Source organism: Ixodes scapularis, unplaced genomic scaffold, assembly GCF_016920785.2.
Source record: "Ixodes scapularis isolate PalLabHiFi unplaced genomic scaffold, ASM1692078v2 PGA_scaffold11__112_contigs__length_91849675, whole genome shotgun sequence".
Taxonomy (NCBI): domain Eukaryota; kingdom Metazoa; phylum Arthropoda; class Arachnida; order Ixodida; family Ixodidae; genus Ixodes; species Ixodes scapularis.
In genome coordinates, this window is record NW_024609837.1 from 86075573 (window position 1) to 86092988 (window position 17416).

At 50.2% G+C, this 17416-nt stretch overlaps 1 protein-coding gene across 1 annotated transcript in view; it reads left to right on the forward strand.

Annotated features, from left to right (window-relative positions):
- The first annotated feature begins 184 nt into the window (after nt 1-184).
- Nucleotides 185-17416, forward strand: part of LOC8033944 (protein furry) — a 60768-nt gene continuing 43536 nt past the window's right edge. The window contains exons 1-4 of the mRNA XM_029984970.4: nt 185-3835; nt 5062-5274; nt 7676-7957; nt 13735-14040. Coding sequence (XP_029840830.2) covers nt 341-3835; nt 5062-5274; nt 7676-7957; nt 13735-14040 — 4296 coding nt within the window. The 5' untranslated portion in view covers nt 185-340. The remainder of the gene's footprint in view (nt 3836-5061; nt 5275-7675; nt 7958-13734; nt 14041-17416) is intronic.

Consider the following 17416-nt stretch of genomic DNA (forward strand, 5'->3'; position numbering starts at 1 on the left):
AACAAAAAATATAATTTAAATAAAAATAACTTTAAAAATTAGTGATTATTGGCGCACGCAGCCGCCCAATTCCAAGGGTACAACTTTTGTCTTTTTTTGTTATGTTTTGTCCAGTTTTGTCTTTTCATTCTATGCCTTCTATGCACTCTTCATCCATGAGCAAAGTGAGCCTCTTTTCCGCAACTTGCGTCACTCTTCTTTCCGGTGCAGCAGATTCTCGCTGATGGTGTCAGAAGGGTCAGAAGTGTCAAGCCAAATTTTGTTTACCTACGTGTTTTTCGTGCGCGTTTCGGAGAGTCCGCGAACCATGTAAACACCAAACCATCGCCCAGCTTTCGAAATGGCGGACAATCCCTGTCCGGACGCCAAATCCTGGCCCAATAATCCTCCGGGCTGCGTCAACAACGGCAACCCCGCCGTGAATAACAACAACTCCACAAACGGCCCAGCCAGCGGTTTTCCGCCAGCACAAGCCCCCCTCCTGCTTCCCTGGGGCGCCCGCAAAGAGAGGCAGCCCTTCCCGTCGGGCATCCACTTCGACACCGACGTCAAACCGGGCGAGTTCGTGCTCCGAGTACTCTTCGCCGAGTTCACCCTCCAAGCCGAAAAGAAGATCCGTGCTGTGCTCGCCGAGCCCCTCGAGCGCCCCGTGTCCAAGTCGCTTCAGAGAGGCGAGGACGCCGTCTTCGATCAGCTCCTTTGCGCGTTCGGCTCCGTCGCCGAGCACTGCCTGCCTTCCCTGCTCCGCACCCTGTTCGCCTGGTACGAGCGCCAGACCGTCGATAATGTGGACGTGCAACGGGCGCGCGCCGACTCCAAGGCCAAGAGCGAGCCAGAGCCGCGCACCGAGAGGGACTACCTCCACGAGAGGCGAGACCTGGCCATCGAGTTCATCTTCTGTCTGGTTCTTATCGAGGTTCTGCGGCAGCTGCCCCTTCATCCGGGTCATGAGGACCTCGTTGGCTACATCGAGACCATGGCCTTCAAACACTTCCGGTTCCGCGAGAGCTCTCAGACCGGACCCAACGCGCAGAACGTGAACATAGTCGCCGACCTCTGCGCCGAAGTGGTCGGGGTCCTTGCACAGTCCCGATTCCAGTCGGTGCGCAAGTGCTTCATGGCGGAGCTGAAGGAACTGCGAGCCAAGGAGCCCAGCCCGCACACGACGCAGAGCATCATCAGCTTGCTGATGGGCATGAAGTTCTTCCGGGTCAAGATGGCCCCCATCGAGGAGTTCGAGGCGTCCTTCCAGTTCATGCAGGAGTGCGCTGGCTACTTCCTCGAAGCAAAGGACAAGGACATCAAGCACGCCCTTGCGGGACTCTTCGTCGAGATCCTGGTGCCAGTGGCGGCCACGGTCAAGACAGAGGTGAATGTGCCCTGCCTCAAGAACTTCGTGGAGATGCTGTACTCCCAAACGCTGGACCTCTGCACCAAGAAGAAGCACAGCCTGGCCCTGTTTCCCCTGGTGACCTGCCTGCTGTGCGTAAGCCAGAAGCTGTTCTTTCTGCAGAACTGGCACTGCTTCCTGGCTATGTGCCTGTCCCACCTCAAGCACAGAGATCCGAAGATGTGCCGCGTGGCCCTCGAGTCCCTGTACCGGCTTCTCTGGGTCTACATGATCCGAGTGAAGTGTGAGAGCAACACGGCGACCCAGACTAGGCTCCAGAGCATCGTCAACTCTCTCTTCCCCAAGGGCTCTAAGGCGGTCGTGCCGCGGGACACGCCGCTCAACATATTCGTCAAAATCATTCAGTTCATCGCACAGGAACGACTGGACTTCGCCATGAAAGAGATTGTGTTCGACCTCATCTCGGTGGGGAGGCCAATCAAGATCATCCTGACTCCCGAACGAATGAGTATCGGCCTGCGTGCCTTCCTGGTGGTCGCGGACAGCCTGCAACAGAAAGAGGGCTATCCGCCGATGCCACGCACGGTTGGCGTCCTGCCCTCGGGCAACACTCTGCGGGTCAAGAAGACCTTCATCAACAAGGTCCTGACCGAGGACACTGCAAAAAGCATTGGCATGTCCCAGTACTATTTCTATGTTCGTAAAGCATTTGATGACATCCTCAAGGCACTTGACGTCCAGTATGGGCGGCCACTCATGATGACCACAGTTCAAAATGCGAACAAGGAACCAGACGACATGATCACGGGCGAGCGGAAGCCCAAGATCGACCTGTTTCGGACGTGCGTCGCCGCCGTCCCACGTCTCATTCCAGATGGCATGCGACGGCAGGATTTGGTGGACCTGCTCTCTCGCCTCACGGTTCACATGGACGAAGAACTGCGGGGTCTGGCATTCCAGTCACTCCAGAACATGATGCTAGACTTTCCAGAGTGGAGGGAAGATGTCATCCAGGGGTTTATCCAGTTCATCCTCCGTGAGGTCAACGACACGTTTCCGCAGCTCCTGGACAACGCTCTGCGAGTCCTGCTCCAGTTTCTCACCACATGGAAGAACGCCCTCAACACTAACTCCGTCAAAAAGGAGGTGTCGGAGATCCGAATCGAGCAGATGACGAGCGCCCTTCACCTTGTCGAGGGCATTGCTCTGGTGATGCTCTGCAACTGCAAGGTATCCACCCGGCGCTTGGCAGCCCACATCCTCAAGGAGACCAAGACGGTGATGAAGCTGCAACTGCCTCCACGGACCGAAGAACCAGTAGTTGACGTCATCGACCGAGCCTGTTCTGCGGCCATCAACAACTGCCTCCCTTACCTGCCGACGTCGGAGAAGTCGGCCCTGCTTGCGGCATCCGCAGTGGACCTTCAGTGGCTTGCAGAGCGCTCTTCGTGGGCCACCGGAACCCACGAAGGCGAAGGCCCCAACAAGGCCTCTGCGGACATCTTGGACCTGTCCCAGATGGATGCCTGGTGCGCCTGCCTTATGAGCTTCATCCACCAGGACTACATTCTGAAGCACTGCCCGACGGCCGTCACGCTGTCCTGGCCCATCGTCACGTCCCGTATCACGTGTCTCTTCAGCAACATTGAACTGAATCCCGTGAACGACAACCGCGCTTCCCTCCTTCGCACCACGACGGTCAAGAAGGTCCCGAGCGAGCGGGACGTGTACCTCAGTCTGTGGCGGAACTACCTCCTCTATGCCTGCCGCGTGGCACCTTCCAATAGCAACATCACCGTCCGTTACCTATCCCCCGACCTCAGCTTCAGCTCCTCGCCCGAGAACGCCGCCTCTGACCGCGCGGAACACCGCTACACGGGCATCAGCAACAGCGGCATCAGTGCTTCAAACCTGTTCAAACAGATCGTGCCCTTCTTGAGGAGCGAGCAGGCAGACCTTCGGGGAGCTGTGGTCCTGGGGCTCTCCCACGTCAACCATCTGGCACTCAAGGACCTCATGGAAGAACTGCTGCCTTACATCCGCGAGGCCATCGACCGTAAGCAGGAGAATGTCCGGCGCCGCAGACGCCGCGACATCCTACGCCTGCAGCTGACACGGCTAATGGAGTCCATCGCGGAGTACGGCACATTCGGCATCGCCTCCTGCATCCTGGACCGCGATGCGGGCACGCTGAACGCGACGTTTGTCGAATACATCGAGGGTGCCCGACTGTTCTTGGAGAGCGAGAACGACAAGGATGCGTCGGTGCAGGAGATCAAGCTTCACTTCTGCGAATTTGTGCACAAGCTGATCAAGAGCTTTCCACTGGAGAGTCACACTCTGCTTCTTGGGCACGACCTCAGGCGCAACCTCTTTTACCTCTTTGCGACGTGGAGCGGCAACCTCGGGGTTCCCTTTGGCGGCGTCGAGAAGCGGGCTTCTGCAGAGGAGAGCCTGACGGACCTCGAGTTTGCAGCCTTACAGGTGACATTTTTTGTTTCATTTTTTCTAGAAGTGGTTGCACTCCGAGTTTTACGGTATAAGACCAGAAGTTTGCAAGGGCATTGAATTATCGAGATTTTACTCGTTGTATGTTGAAGATACGAATTTGAGGGGACAATGAATGTTTCTGCGGCCGGTAGTTGATCTGTCCTTGAAATTCGGATGACACTGGTTTACCACCGTAGGGCGACAATTCTGGCCAAAGCAAAATGAGGGCCAACTCGAGGTTTTTAATGTGCACATCACACAGTATTGATTACATGACTGCAACCCACTGTTATGCCCATTCATACTGAAATAGGCAGGGGTGGGGATTCAACTTGGGAATGATCTTGGAATTCTGCAGCACATGTTTTACTTCTGATGCTTCAAAACGGGGGATTCTAATACGTTTGTATGCCCCCACGGCATATTCGGGGTGTTCGACACCAAAGGTGTCGAGACCAGACTGTAGTCAGCACTACCGTATGTCGGTGTCTAGCTGTTCCTGGGCTTAGATCTTTATATAAACAGTTGCATTGGCCCTGTTCTGCATTGCATTCCATGCTTCACGGGATTTTGGAGATGAAGGTTGCTGCCAATGTTTTGTGGATTGAGCCCACACTCATGATGGCTGAGGTTTTGCTGCCCATTTCTTGTTGTCTCCTTTATCACTGAGGGAGCCATAGCCGACCACGGCCAGGCTACAGTTACAAGGCATGCTTTCTTACGGCCTTCACATAAAGGATAGTTTCTCCCCGACTCTGCAGCTCGGTGAGGTCGCTGCGACCTTGCCCTTTCGACGACGCTTTAACTCCTTCTGAGGAGATGCCCTAACATCACCGTGTGCTCTTCTTTGCTCCGGGCTTGAATTGGAGAGATTGCCATACTAGTTAGACCTAAAGACCGTGAGGCTTCCTGCAGGGACTTACACGGAACACCTCTTCACCTTATCAATAAATCATTTTCCATAAACTAGCGTTTATTTACATTAAGCCGAAAGAATATTTTAATAAGCGGACCACAGTCGTTTAAGTTGAGTACATAGTTTCAGTCACGGTGTAGGGAACAGTTGTTCAGAGTGGCTGAGGCAGTACTCGGAGGGTTGGTGTGGTCGTGACTCCACGCGGTTAGAAAAAAATCTCATTGCTCCGAAGTTAGAGCAAAGGCCATAAGGAATGCCACTATCTAGCCCGGCCGTGGGACCAACAAAGGTTACCTCGTGGCAGGCTATGTCGTCCGTGCTGTGCTGCGGGGCCTGCATGGACCCGCCAGGGCTGAACGAGGAGAGCGTCATGTACCAGTGGCTGGACAGCCTGCTGAGCTCCCAGGACGAGCGCCTCTACCGCCTGGCACAGGAGACGCTGGTGCTGCTGCTGGACTTCAACCAGGACGCCGGCATGTTGCTCGACTGGCTCGTCGACCGCTGCTACACGGGACAGGTGAGAAAAGGGCATCTCTTTTCCCTGGTGCGTTTGTTTCGGGCGCGACTTTAACCCTTCGACGGTAAGGTTTTTCCCAAAAAGGTGTTTCCCAGTTGTTTGATTTTCTGTCCAAAGGAATTGTTTGAAGAAAGGGTCAATGCGCAGGTTTCTCTTCATTATCTAGTGGGAGCACGCACAGTGCTTGCAAGCTGTTTATGTTTAGAAGCATTTAATGAAAATATTGAACGCGAAAAGTTGTAACCTTTCTTCCACTCGGTTTAATTTTGGTGCATCTGCTTCCCCGACATTTCGGCATTTTCAAATCACGAACGGGAGGTGCTTTATAGAGCTTCTTTGTTGGAGGGGCGATGAGCTCTCTTCCTCTGAATTCAATCCTGAGTAGAGTAAAAGTCAGAATCGTAAATGGCGGTGCTCCGACTGCCTTTACCCCTGAAGCAGCCGAAACACGAAGCGACCATCACGCACGTATCACGTGCACCTCGTTGAAGCAAAATACTATGAGAATATAACGTTTATAGTTCGCCAAAGACGTAACAAATAGCATCACGTCCTACGGTTTTGCGTTTAGGCGGGCACGTTCAGACTTGTAATTGTGGCCGTACATGCACAGCGACGGCCGTCAAAGGGTTAACTCCAGGATAACTCCAAGATATGACTTATGAGAGAAATATGGATGTGAGAAAGATGCTTTCATACTATCAAACACTCGCATGTCCGGATATAATTTATCTTACTAGCAGCAGTAATAGTGTCACAGTCGCTGCCACCTGGAGGTTAGAGGTGCGATTCCCTCTTAATGGTTTGCCCACCGGCCCTCTACAACGACTGCAGACCACATTTATTTTTGTTAAGGCTGGTCAGTCCATTCGGTTGGCGTGTGTGCCCAAGTCGAGGGAAGAACGCAATGAGCTCGGGCGGACACGCATAGTTTGAACAATGAATAACCTATTTACTTAGGGAAAAAAAAATATAAATATAAATTTCAAGGTTTGGCACATAGGCAGACAGTACACAACAAAAAGAAAACCCTAAGGTTCCACATGGAACTTCACTCGGTACTAAAATCGAAGGAAACACTAAAGAAAACGGTCAGCGCGCTACAGCAATACAAAGGTTCAGAATACAGACGACAATGGAACAAAGTCACGGACGGAGAGCAAGTCAAAATAAAACATCCAACAAAGTAAAATCCGAAGCGAACGGACGGGTCTCATTCAAATTTGGTGTTGAAGGGGCATCGTCGGGCTCTCGGCGGTGGCGAGCTGGCAGGAAGACGGCGGCGGTGACAATAAAGAAGACTCAGAAGATATTGCGTTGCCTGGGCTGCCTTTCCTGCCGACTTCACCTTGCGACCACGAACGTCTTGTCCCCAAAAACAAGCTAATTGGTGAAGGAGCGTGGCGAGCAGCACAAAATCTCTAAGAAAAAGCTTGTGGAAGTGTTTGCCAGTGCCAGAGTTTGTGACAAATACCGTAAAATACCGGGCAAGCGCCCACTTAAACTTTAGAGATAGTCGAAAAAAAATGGGGGATGGGCGCTTGTCCGGTCATCTGTTTTGTATATAAATGTACTGTGCATATTTTCTCAGATCTTACAAATTTGGGAATGTGCGCTTAGTGTGGAATGGGCGGATGCGCGGCATTCTACGGTAGCTATATGGCAAGTAATCTAGAAGCTGGTGGTGAGAAAGCAAAAAAAAGATGTAATATCTTCATAGTGGCTATAAGTAAGAACTATTCATCCAATCCGACGTCCGATCCGGCAATACGACTGCCTGATCCAAAAAATTTGGTCGCCTCACACGTCGGATCGTGCGTTCAACGCGCCAGATAGGTTCGCACGGCGGACGGATTGTCAGAAGCGTCCAGCCAATGACAGCACAGCTAGCGCGAACGTCATGATGACGCACTGGGTCTGGCGGGACGAATAAGAAAACGGGACTGACTTGGGCGGCAGGAAGCCGGACGCATGAATCCCGCTGATTCATTCGAGAAGGATGGCCCCAGCAAAGAGTGCACACGCTAGCGAGAAAGAGCTCCCAAATTCGCCAAACCGTCAATCTGGTACCAGAAATCTGGCCTGTATAGGAACGCGGACCTCTGCTAGAGTGCTTGCTTCGGCAGAGCCGTGCGGATCGTCGTGTCGCATGCAAGGTCGGAAGCGTGTGTCTCAAACTGTCGTGTGCGGCAATCCGGAGCGGCGTTCGGACTGTCGGATCGGACAATTCTGCCGCCCATATGTTTCGCGCTTAAACGACTCTATTTTAGTAGGCTGAATGTTTTGCGAAATGTTGTTTGCGGAAGTATTGCATGACGCTCAAATCTGACTGTTTTTCCGTGGAATTCAGTCGAGGAGGTACGCTGTGCGTCACTACCTAAACGTTGCCAAACGCCCTTAGGTGCAGCTTGCGGACGGGTGCTTCAAGGCGCTGGCGACAGTCTTCAGTGTGCGGGAGTACCCGTGCGACCACTACATGTCCATCATCAACGTGACCCTGCTGAGCGCTGGCTGCCCCCGGGCAGACATTGCCGAGGTGGCGCTGCAGCTGCTGCACGTCCTGGACCACCGCTTCTTTCGCTCCGCCCTGGCCATCGGGGAGGAGGACGAGGCCAGGCTGCGGCAGGGCGACCCCTCGGGGCTCCTGGACGGCCTCATCGTGGCGGGCTACCCCAGCTCCCAGGTGGGGGTGCTGCTCTTACCTTTCTTAAAGAGGCCCTTGAGGCCTTCACACAGGTTGTGTGAGGGACCGGGTTTCACAAGAAAAGCTACACACGTGACCGACACACGGTTCACGTGACCTTATGGCATCGCTTGACTCTGTGACGTCAAGTTTGCGTGTCATGTGACATCACTGACACATCACGTGACTCATCACAGATCACATGATGCACCACATCACTGACATATCATAGGGTGTAATTTCACAAGGCATGTGATATCACACAGTGATGTGATATCACATGGCGTCTTGATGTCAGGTGACACACTGACGTCAGGTGACACCACAGAGTCACACGACGTCACAGAGACCTATAAGGTCACGCACACATGAAGTTTGTGCTCATCGTGTTGGTATTTCCCAACTCACAAGTTGGGGGCTGCTGTTGCTTGCATTCCTGTCAAGTGTGGCGCTTGGAACGCGTCTCCAACTTGCGTGTTTAGCGTGCTGTCTTGCCCATGCATCAAATGTGGTCCTGAAAATGACGTCGCAGAGGCCGGAGTGTTGTGCAGTCAAATGTTGTCATCCTGGCGGTTTGAGGTTCGTAGTTCTGCGAAAAAGCTTGAGAGAATGCGAGTGTCGCTGTCGTCGAGGCATCCCGACTCCTGGCTGCCGAAGCTTTCATGGACGGTAAAGCAACCTGCAGCATAATATGCGTCTGCTGCGTCCGCCATTGCTGCTATGACACCGTCGGGGTCACGGCAGGGGACATTACGACACTCGTACTATGTCGTCGGGCGGAAATCGAGAGAGCGCTTTTAGGGTGTGTCAAACGCGCAAGTCAGATGCCCAGTCTAGGCACCATACTTTTAACGAAACTGTGATGTTTTGTGATGTCCTCAAGCATAGGGCTGCCATATTTTGGCGGAGTTCCAAAATGCCTGGTTATCCTTTGGTTAAAACGAAATCCAGATGAAGCCAATGCTACGAGCTGGTAGGACCAATCAAACAGCGTCAAAAGCGCACCGTCATGGTGTTCTTCATGCTTCTGTTTGTGTTCTATCATCACTAAACCCATCGCAAAGAGAAAAGGTCTAGTGACTTAAACTTTTGACGCTCCTTGATTGGTTTCATTACCTCATAGCGTCGGCTGCATCTGGATTTAAGGGGGGACACTACCCAGAAAAAAAATTTCCTGCAAAAAAAGTTGATTTTGAAGAATGTCATATTTACATCCATCAACATCTAGAGAGTATTCACAAGAAGTTTCATTTGTTTATGCAGCCTAGTTATTTTTTTCTAAATTATTTTTGGTTCACTGATGCTAAAGGAAAGGTAGAGGTTCGAGCACCTTGGACATGTTTTTCTCCGTTCCACTTTTTGACATAATTTTCACTTTAGGAAAACTATCGGTTGGCAACGGGACAAAAGGAAAGGCTCACTAATTTTTTTTCTTAACTGGAATCTAATTGACAGTGCTGCTATAGCATTGTTTTTTTTTTTACTTTGTGGATGTCTTTTATAAAATATAAGATTTTGTTGACAAGATAAATGGCAAGAAATTAATTTCATTTTTCAGCACAATGTTAGCATAAAATAAAATACTCTTTTGGAAGCTTTTTCACAGCTGCACTCTCCAGGCATTCTGCTGCATATCTAGTGAAGAAAAATTATGGTTATTACATTAGCCTTTTAACGATATTTTCCCTAAACAATATCAGTGCATACCTGCCAACTCTTCCGAATTTTTCGTAAAATGTACGAATTGGGACTAATTTTACGATTTTATAAATCTTGCTTCAAATTTTACAAAAAAAATTATATAATTTTTTTTTTTACTTTTTTTTTTTGTGTAAAATTGCTGCTGGCGGTATCTTGCACCGCCACAAGAGGGCGATAGGTACCGTCCACGACAGCGTCGTGGTTTTTAGTATCAGTCTATCCAATGGATCTAAAACCCAAAGCCTTCGTTTGTGTGTTTGGTACGTTGTGTTCGGCGGCGCACGTTGGTTCGGCATGTTTAGACGTGTTTGGGCCTCTCTGTTTCGACCAGTTTCGAGGCGAGCAATGTGGCGTCCTTGTGTGTCTGTTGCACGTGTAAGCGTAGCATTCCCCTGGTCGCGGTGGCTTCGCAGCGCAATGGCGAACTCCAAACCTCAGAAGAGGTACTTTGAGGTGTTCCTGAAGTCTTACACGTCAGAATTCCCGTGCTTCGTGCCGACCAAAAAGGGAGAGAAGTTTGGATTCTGTAGCACGTGCACGTGTGATGTAAGCATTTCGCACGGTGGCGAGGCTGACATTAAGCTGCACAACACTTCGCGTAACCCCCCCCCCCCCCCCCCCCCCCTCCCCTCGGCCCACATGCAACTGCAGGAGTTTTACAAATTTGAAAGTCCATAGGTTGGCAGGTATGTCAGTGTGTTCCTCATAAAACCCACGATAATTTCTTTCACATTTCATGTATGCAGATGAAACTTTGCCGTGCATTCTGCCTCGCAACTGCCACTGTATATTGTAAATTTCATTCATATTCAGCCGACGGTTCAAAAGTTGACCCTTTTGGGTAGTGTCCTCCCTTAAGCACAAACAAAGTATATATAAGCATTATGAGCAATAAATAGTGCAAAGGACAGACAAGGACAAAACCACATGGAGAGCACTAGCGCTTGTCCTGTCAATGTCTTTTCTTGTCCCTGTTTGTCCTTAGCACTATTTATTGTTCATAACACGCATGTTCTCCGGACGTTGAAGAATCCTGTGCCTCTGTCCTGTTTTCTTCATCATGAATCTGGATAAACAACACCAAAAATAGACAAAAAAATGACCGCATCTCCACGTGGTGAATGATGTTGATTGGGGCGAAGCTCTGGTGGTGCTGATGATACTGATTTTATTGTTCATAGGTTTTATTGTTCATTCGCACCATCATCTGGTCCATGTTGGCAATGGAGAAGTCACTCTAGTCGTGCTGGAGGTGCAGCGTGCCTAGTGTCCTTTGGAAGGCTGATACTGCCTCCTCATAGTCAATCGGGAGCTTCTGGCTGTTGTTGGTCGCAGCGGGAAGTGACACATTGAATCTCTTCTTCCATCGGGACAGGTGTTGGCTCGATGCGTTGAAGTTGCCCACCTTGACTTCCGGTGCGAGCTTCCGTGCTTGCTCCCGGAGCAGACGGTTACTAACCGCCCTGCCTGCCGCCCTCTCTTCTTGTAGAAATTCAAAAAGTCCATCGTCGATCTCCTCGGAAAACACAGGTCGACCGCTGTTCACAGACCGCTTAAACTTTCCTTTTCCGTGACACTCCTGAAGGAGAGTTTCATACGTAGATTTCCACTGCCTTACTTGCTTACGATCCAGCCCAAATTGGTGTGCGGTCTTACTCACTTTGCTGCCAGCCTTTCGGTACCACCGGACAACCTCCACTTTCTGCTCCACGGTGAAGCTTTGCCGCATCCTTCCGTTCTTGGTTCGCAACGAAAGATGAATGACCGGATTGTTTAGGGATGCGTGGTAGTCAAGTTTCAGATTCCTGCAGAAAAGCGAAGGTATTTTCCGAACAGGAGATAAGTGGAAGAGGAAAATATTTCGCTACGGTTTTACATGTGTGCTGGCTGCATTGTCAACCCAAACGCTCACGTGTTATTTTTAGATCCTGTGACCTGTTATCGCAGCCAGGGTTCAGCAACCCATGGGCCAACCCAGAGGAATGGGCCCAAGGGGGTCCATTCAGCCAGTCTCTATTGTGAGGTTATCTCCCACTCCAGCTAACCTCGTTTTCGCGGACGTCACTTCTGGCTTGGATGGCATTATTGTCAAGGGTTTGTCATTCTCAAGGGTTCGGTGTTTTTGAAGAAATTGAAAATCGTGCCAAAAACAGGGTGGGTTATCTTTCAAGGGTGGGGCATCTCTCGGGATTTTACGGTGTATATATATATAATGATTGTGTAAACCTTGATAACTTCTTTGCACCACAGTCCTGTAAACCGCTTACTGAGGGCGTCTGCTAGCATAAATAGCAGCAAACAAAACGCTATTCTATGTTTAAGAGGTTAGTGGTAATATATTATGTTGTGGACTTGTTTGAAAGCTGTGGAGGCACACCTTGAAGGGCAGAACTGCTGCTAACCTGCGGTTTTTAATGTGTTGCACGATTTGATTTAATGAATGAGCATTGGTACCACCGATAAAAGACAGCACAGAACTGCTATTTGTTCGTGCTGCTCCAAAGTGTTTAGTTTTCCTGATATCAAGGTGCTCCAAAATGGGAGTTTATGTGATACAAATTACTCCAAAATTGGATTTTTCTTGCTCCAAAAATTGCTCCAAAACCTAAAATGGCTGGACCACCACTGAGTGTGTTATGATCATAGTAGACTTTACGTTGACTCAAGAAACTGACACCGAAGAGAGCAGACGATGCCTAAATTACTCAATGTATGCGTTCGAAATTGTAGCGCACTTTACCGAACCTATGCGACCAATACAGGATTCAGTCCCATTTTCATTGCATACCACTACTATTGTTTGCAAGCTGAGACACCCCAGTTGAAAATTCCCGGTTGGCTAAATAGTTCAGACGTTTCCCTGCGTCCACCGCTCCCGTACATCCGACGGCGCTTGTTGTTTCAATTGGGAACGGCATCCGGTATGTAAGACTAGCACATGACCATACAGAGCAACCTTAATTCTAATTAACTCTGCCTTTGGCGCTTCATCGAGCTTCCAGCTTTTGCCCGGCACCCCATTACCAAGCGGCTTGATCGATAGGCTTAACAAGGGTAGCAATGTAGCACATGCTCGGAACAGTCCCCGTCTACGCACACTCTCGCCCAGTCAAGCGCACGCACGTTAAATGTGCACACCAACGCGGGAACACAGGAACAACATACGGCAAAAACCGGCAGGTTCAGATTACACAAATGAGCGTCTCGCACACTCCTACTGGCCCCGACTTCCCGAATGGGGTGCTTGTGCAAGGGCTTCTGGGATAACCACCATCGTCGGTCTGCGCTTGTCGACGACGCGAATAGGGCATGCTCAATTCCGATGTGAGCTATGCTGACGCACGCTAAGCCAGCCCTTTAGACGAGCAATGTCTTGAGCCAAGAGAAGGGGCGGCGACTCGGCGACATCTTCGTGCGAATCAGCTCGGTGGTTGGGCATGTCCTACGGAATAAATCCTAATTGTTTTGATTTATAAAAACTTTCTTTTTCGGAGGTAGAGAGATTCCTGTCCGCTTTGTCCAGACATCTAGCCTGCGGCTCTACTGATACGACACCATGTTGAGAATTATGCAGTACATGTACTTCCGGTACTCTGTGCAACTTTCTTTTTGAATGAGCGTATTTTCAGTTTCTTGGAAGCCACAAAAAATTGGTTTCATATGTTTTTTATTTTTAACATTGAGTGTGTGCCTTCGGTGACTGACGACTTTGATTACGATTATTTTTGGTGTGTCTGTAGGACACGTGACCACAGAGAAAAGAGGGAGTGCAACTCAAACCGGCCAGTTCTTGATTATCGGTTTTCGGGAGAAAGAAAACCGAATTTTGAGCCAGAAATTGTGTTTTGGGTAGCTGGGGTCTCAAATGTGATGTACAAATAAAAACCTCGGTAAGCATAGACACCCCGTCAGTGTCCCTTTAAGACAGTGCAGCCAAGAGAAGTTGTAAGATAACCGTAGTGCGGATAACATTTTAAATTGCCCTCCCAGTTATGGCTGGTGCCAAAAGTGGAGCGCGGTACACGTTCGGATCCTTGAGGCCAGCAAAGCTCATCCGTGCGCGGCCTCGTCCGCAGATGGAGCTGTGCAGCCAGATGGCCAGGGTGCACCCGGAGCTGACGATGCCGGTCTTCTCGGAGGTGACGGACCGGTTCCAGACGGGGCGTCCGGCCGTGCGGCAGAGCCTGCTCCGCTGCCTGCTGCCCTGGCTGCGCAACATGGAGCTGGTGGACCCGCACTTGGTGCACCAGCTTCCCCACCGGGCGCCCTTCGAGCCCGCCGGGGCGGAGCACCGCGAGGGCTGGGGCTCGGCTGAGGCCACCGAGATGGTGCTCAACAACCTCTTCTACGTCACCGCCAAGTTCGGAGACGAGCACCCCAAGGTGGGCGACCCGTCCCCGTTGTTTCTTGCCACGCGGCTACGGCGCAGTGGCCAACACGCATTTCGGACTGGCGCGTCTGGCGTCCCGCTCTGCCCGTGCATCGAAAGGGGTCCCAAAGTGCCAACAAATGATGTAGCAAAAGCCGGCACGTCGTGTGGTCGGATGGTGCGATCCTCGTGGTTGGTCGTACAAGTTCCGCCACAAGCACGGGCACACGAGAGTGTGCTGGTGCTCCAGCTTCCATGGACGCTCAAGCTGGAGAGCAACCTGCCACATCCACCGCTGCTGCTATGCCACCGCCAAGATCGCACCCAGCGACAGCATGACAGTGCTGTGACATTGTCGGGCAGAAATCTAGAGTCTACTTTTTTGGATGCGGTCAGAGACTTATTCTCGGCACCATAGCGATACTGTTGACCAAACTGCCGTCTGATTGTTGGCACCAATTACGGCCAATTCAATTGAGTGGCCATTCCAAGATTAGACAGCAAGTTTGATTGGGTAACCACTTGCAAAGCAATTGTTATCGCTTTGCAGTTACTCTACTGTGTCATTTGATTCTTATGACTCATTGTATCTGACTTGCTCATTTGATTATGCATCGAGGGAAAGGAGTAAAGCAGTTACGAAGCAGCTCGGGAGATCCGTCAGAACCTACTCATTACGGTTTATCTGATGGCTTTTGCGCATACACGTAATGTCTGGTTCAATATATAAGCCCCTGAAAACTGGTAAGTAAGGCATAACTAGTTTCATCGAGGTGGTAGTCATTACTACTCATCAGAATATACTTGAGGTATGCATGAAACTCGACTCGTGAATCTTATGAGCAATGGCTATCATGAGTAATGAATAGCAAATGGATCTCACGAGTATTTAATTTCATAAGTAACAGATTTCTTGAGTACCTTAATATCCCGAGTCATCGCCCATCCCCATCATCACCCACCCCACTTTTTGGGCCAATATTGATTTCCAAAAAAACAGAGTCATCCCCCACGCCTTCAAACACCCCAACGCTGACTCCGCGATCCGCAAATGTTCATCGTACCTGAATGAAGGGGTGTCCAAACAGGATACTACGTAACACACGACCCCGACAAATCGTGCAATGCTCCGCTTCCAGCCGTTTTTTTTTTTTTGCCGGGGGTGAAACTTCCCCTCCTCAAGTCTCCCCCTCGCTTTCTCCGCGGCGGCCTTGCTCTGCTCATCACGTGGGTCCGGAGAGCCACTCACACGCTCTGTTGGCTGTCGGTCAATCGCTCAAGGCCTCCGTCGTTTTTCAAGTCCCAACGGGAAAGGGAACGACACAAAGGTTAGGTACGCAAGGTCGTTGGCAAGGTCAGCCAGACGCAGGTGGTGTGTGACATCAAATCTAACGAGCTCCGACGTCAAAGAAAAGTGGAGGAGGCGTGGAGAAAAGCCGTGATGTTGGCTTGACCACAAAGATCGTCGGGCGACACGACTCCTGCAAAGGAGCGTCAAAATTGAAGCGTCCGCTTCAATTTTCACGATTCGTTGGAGTCGTGCGTTTTGTAGTATCCTGTTTGGGACACCCCTTGATGTAGCCGCAGACCTTACAGTTGGAGGACGTCTGTGACAAAGTAACACAAAGGAGAGAAAGACACTTCTCTTTTTTTACGCATTTCCTCCGTGAGCGACCTCGAAGTCGTAGTGCATGCATGCAAAAAGAAAACGATAGGGATAACAGAATAAAAGTTTGTTTTGCTTACAAAAACATCGTCCCGAGAAGGAAAAAAAAAACGGAAAGATAACACAAGCAGTAACTCATTCAGAAATTGTGAGGTAAGCGAACGCCCCATATCCTAGAATGTAGCTGCGGAGTGTAAGATCAAAGTTTGTCTTTGCAGAAGTTAGGTCGCCGCGAGCTCGCTTGTTCTCCCAACACGTCGCGACGGCGGTTTTGCAATGTTTAAGACAAAGCCAATTGTCAATAAAGCTTTGCTGGAACGACGCACACAAACGTTTGTAGAGCGTCCCATTTTGAGCTTCGTGTTCGTGGTGCCATCCATGCCACGCAGAAACGTTGATAGCACGCCGTGCACGAGCGCACACATCTATGCACCAAACAAGAAAGTTGCGCAAGAGCTTGCGATTGACTCGGCGCCTGACTTGGCCCAACGCCAAAGTATTTGCCAACATGATCGCTGGCTTTCCCAGCGTCGCTCTTCGTCGCTTCTTTGGTGTGCTCGCTCGCTCGTTTAGCCTGGTTAATTTTTTTATTCTCTTATGTTTTTTTTAGAGCGAAGCTGTTAAGGGCTAGTTTCCCCAGGATCGTGTCCAATACCAAACAAATGTCAACACCCGTGGTCGACACGACACTCTGATTGCCGCCGCTGCTCATAGATGGCGGTAGCTGTCCAGAGTGTTGTGTTTGCCGGTTGTCTGCTTGCTGCAGTCACTCAGATCGCGGCAACATTTCTTCGGAGGAAGAAGAGCGGGAACGGAATGAGTGGCGATGTGCGCAGCAGCGTGAATGGTTTCACAACCGCCGCGAGGCTGCTATCGCCTAAAGTTCCACTGCGTCGAGCGCTTCAGATTCCCTTGTGAAAGAAGAGCAGATTGCTCGCCTGGAGAGCCACCACCGAGAACAGAAGCTGCAGCTCCGCTGCTCTTCCTTCTTCACCAAAGTGGAAAGGCTGAGAGTTTTTTTTTTTTTTAGCTCACGAGGAAAACATCGCGGTGTAATGTGCTTTCACGGAACAAACATTCGCGCTGTATGCCGATCGGTGGTGTTCATGGCGCGTATGCAAGCAGCGGACTTCGCAATTGTAAAGCATTCTTTCATGAGCTTTTTTTGTAAAAAAATAAAACTAAAGGCCCGTTCACACTTTTGCAACCGAGTACGACCGAGAGAGACGAGACTCGTTAAAACCTCTTAAAATTTCTTAAGATGAGAGAACACACTGGCACGCTGGCGCCATTTATGCGGTAACCCAGGAACCTCATTTTACAAGAGCGAAGGTTTTGCGGTACTTCCGAGGTCAAATGTGCGTAATACCTATAAGAAAGGCTCGCTTGTAACATTGACAAAAGTTTTTTGAGTCAAGAAAGAAAGGATAATGCTGGAGAGAAATAGAAAATATGCTGGACCGCCAAGTTTACACTGCTACCCAATAAATGGCGCCAGTGTGTCCTCGTGTTGTAAGAGGTCTCTAGGAACCATGTTTTAAGAGGTCGCAAGAGTGTGAACGGGCCTTTATTCGAGTTTTGAGTTTAATGTATTTCTTCTGCAGCTGCGCTAGATAGGCCAAAAAAAATGGGCTTTTTTTTTCTGATTTTTTTTACTTTTTGTGCTCACCCACCGAGCATGGCCCACCCCACTTGTTTTTATGAATTTCAGGCGGCAGCGAGG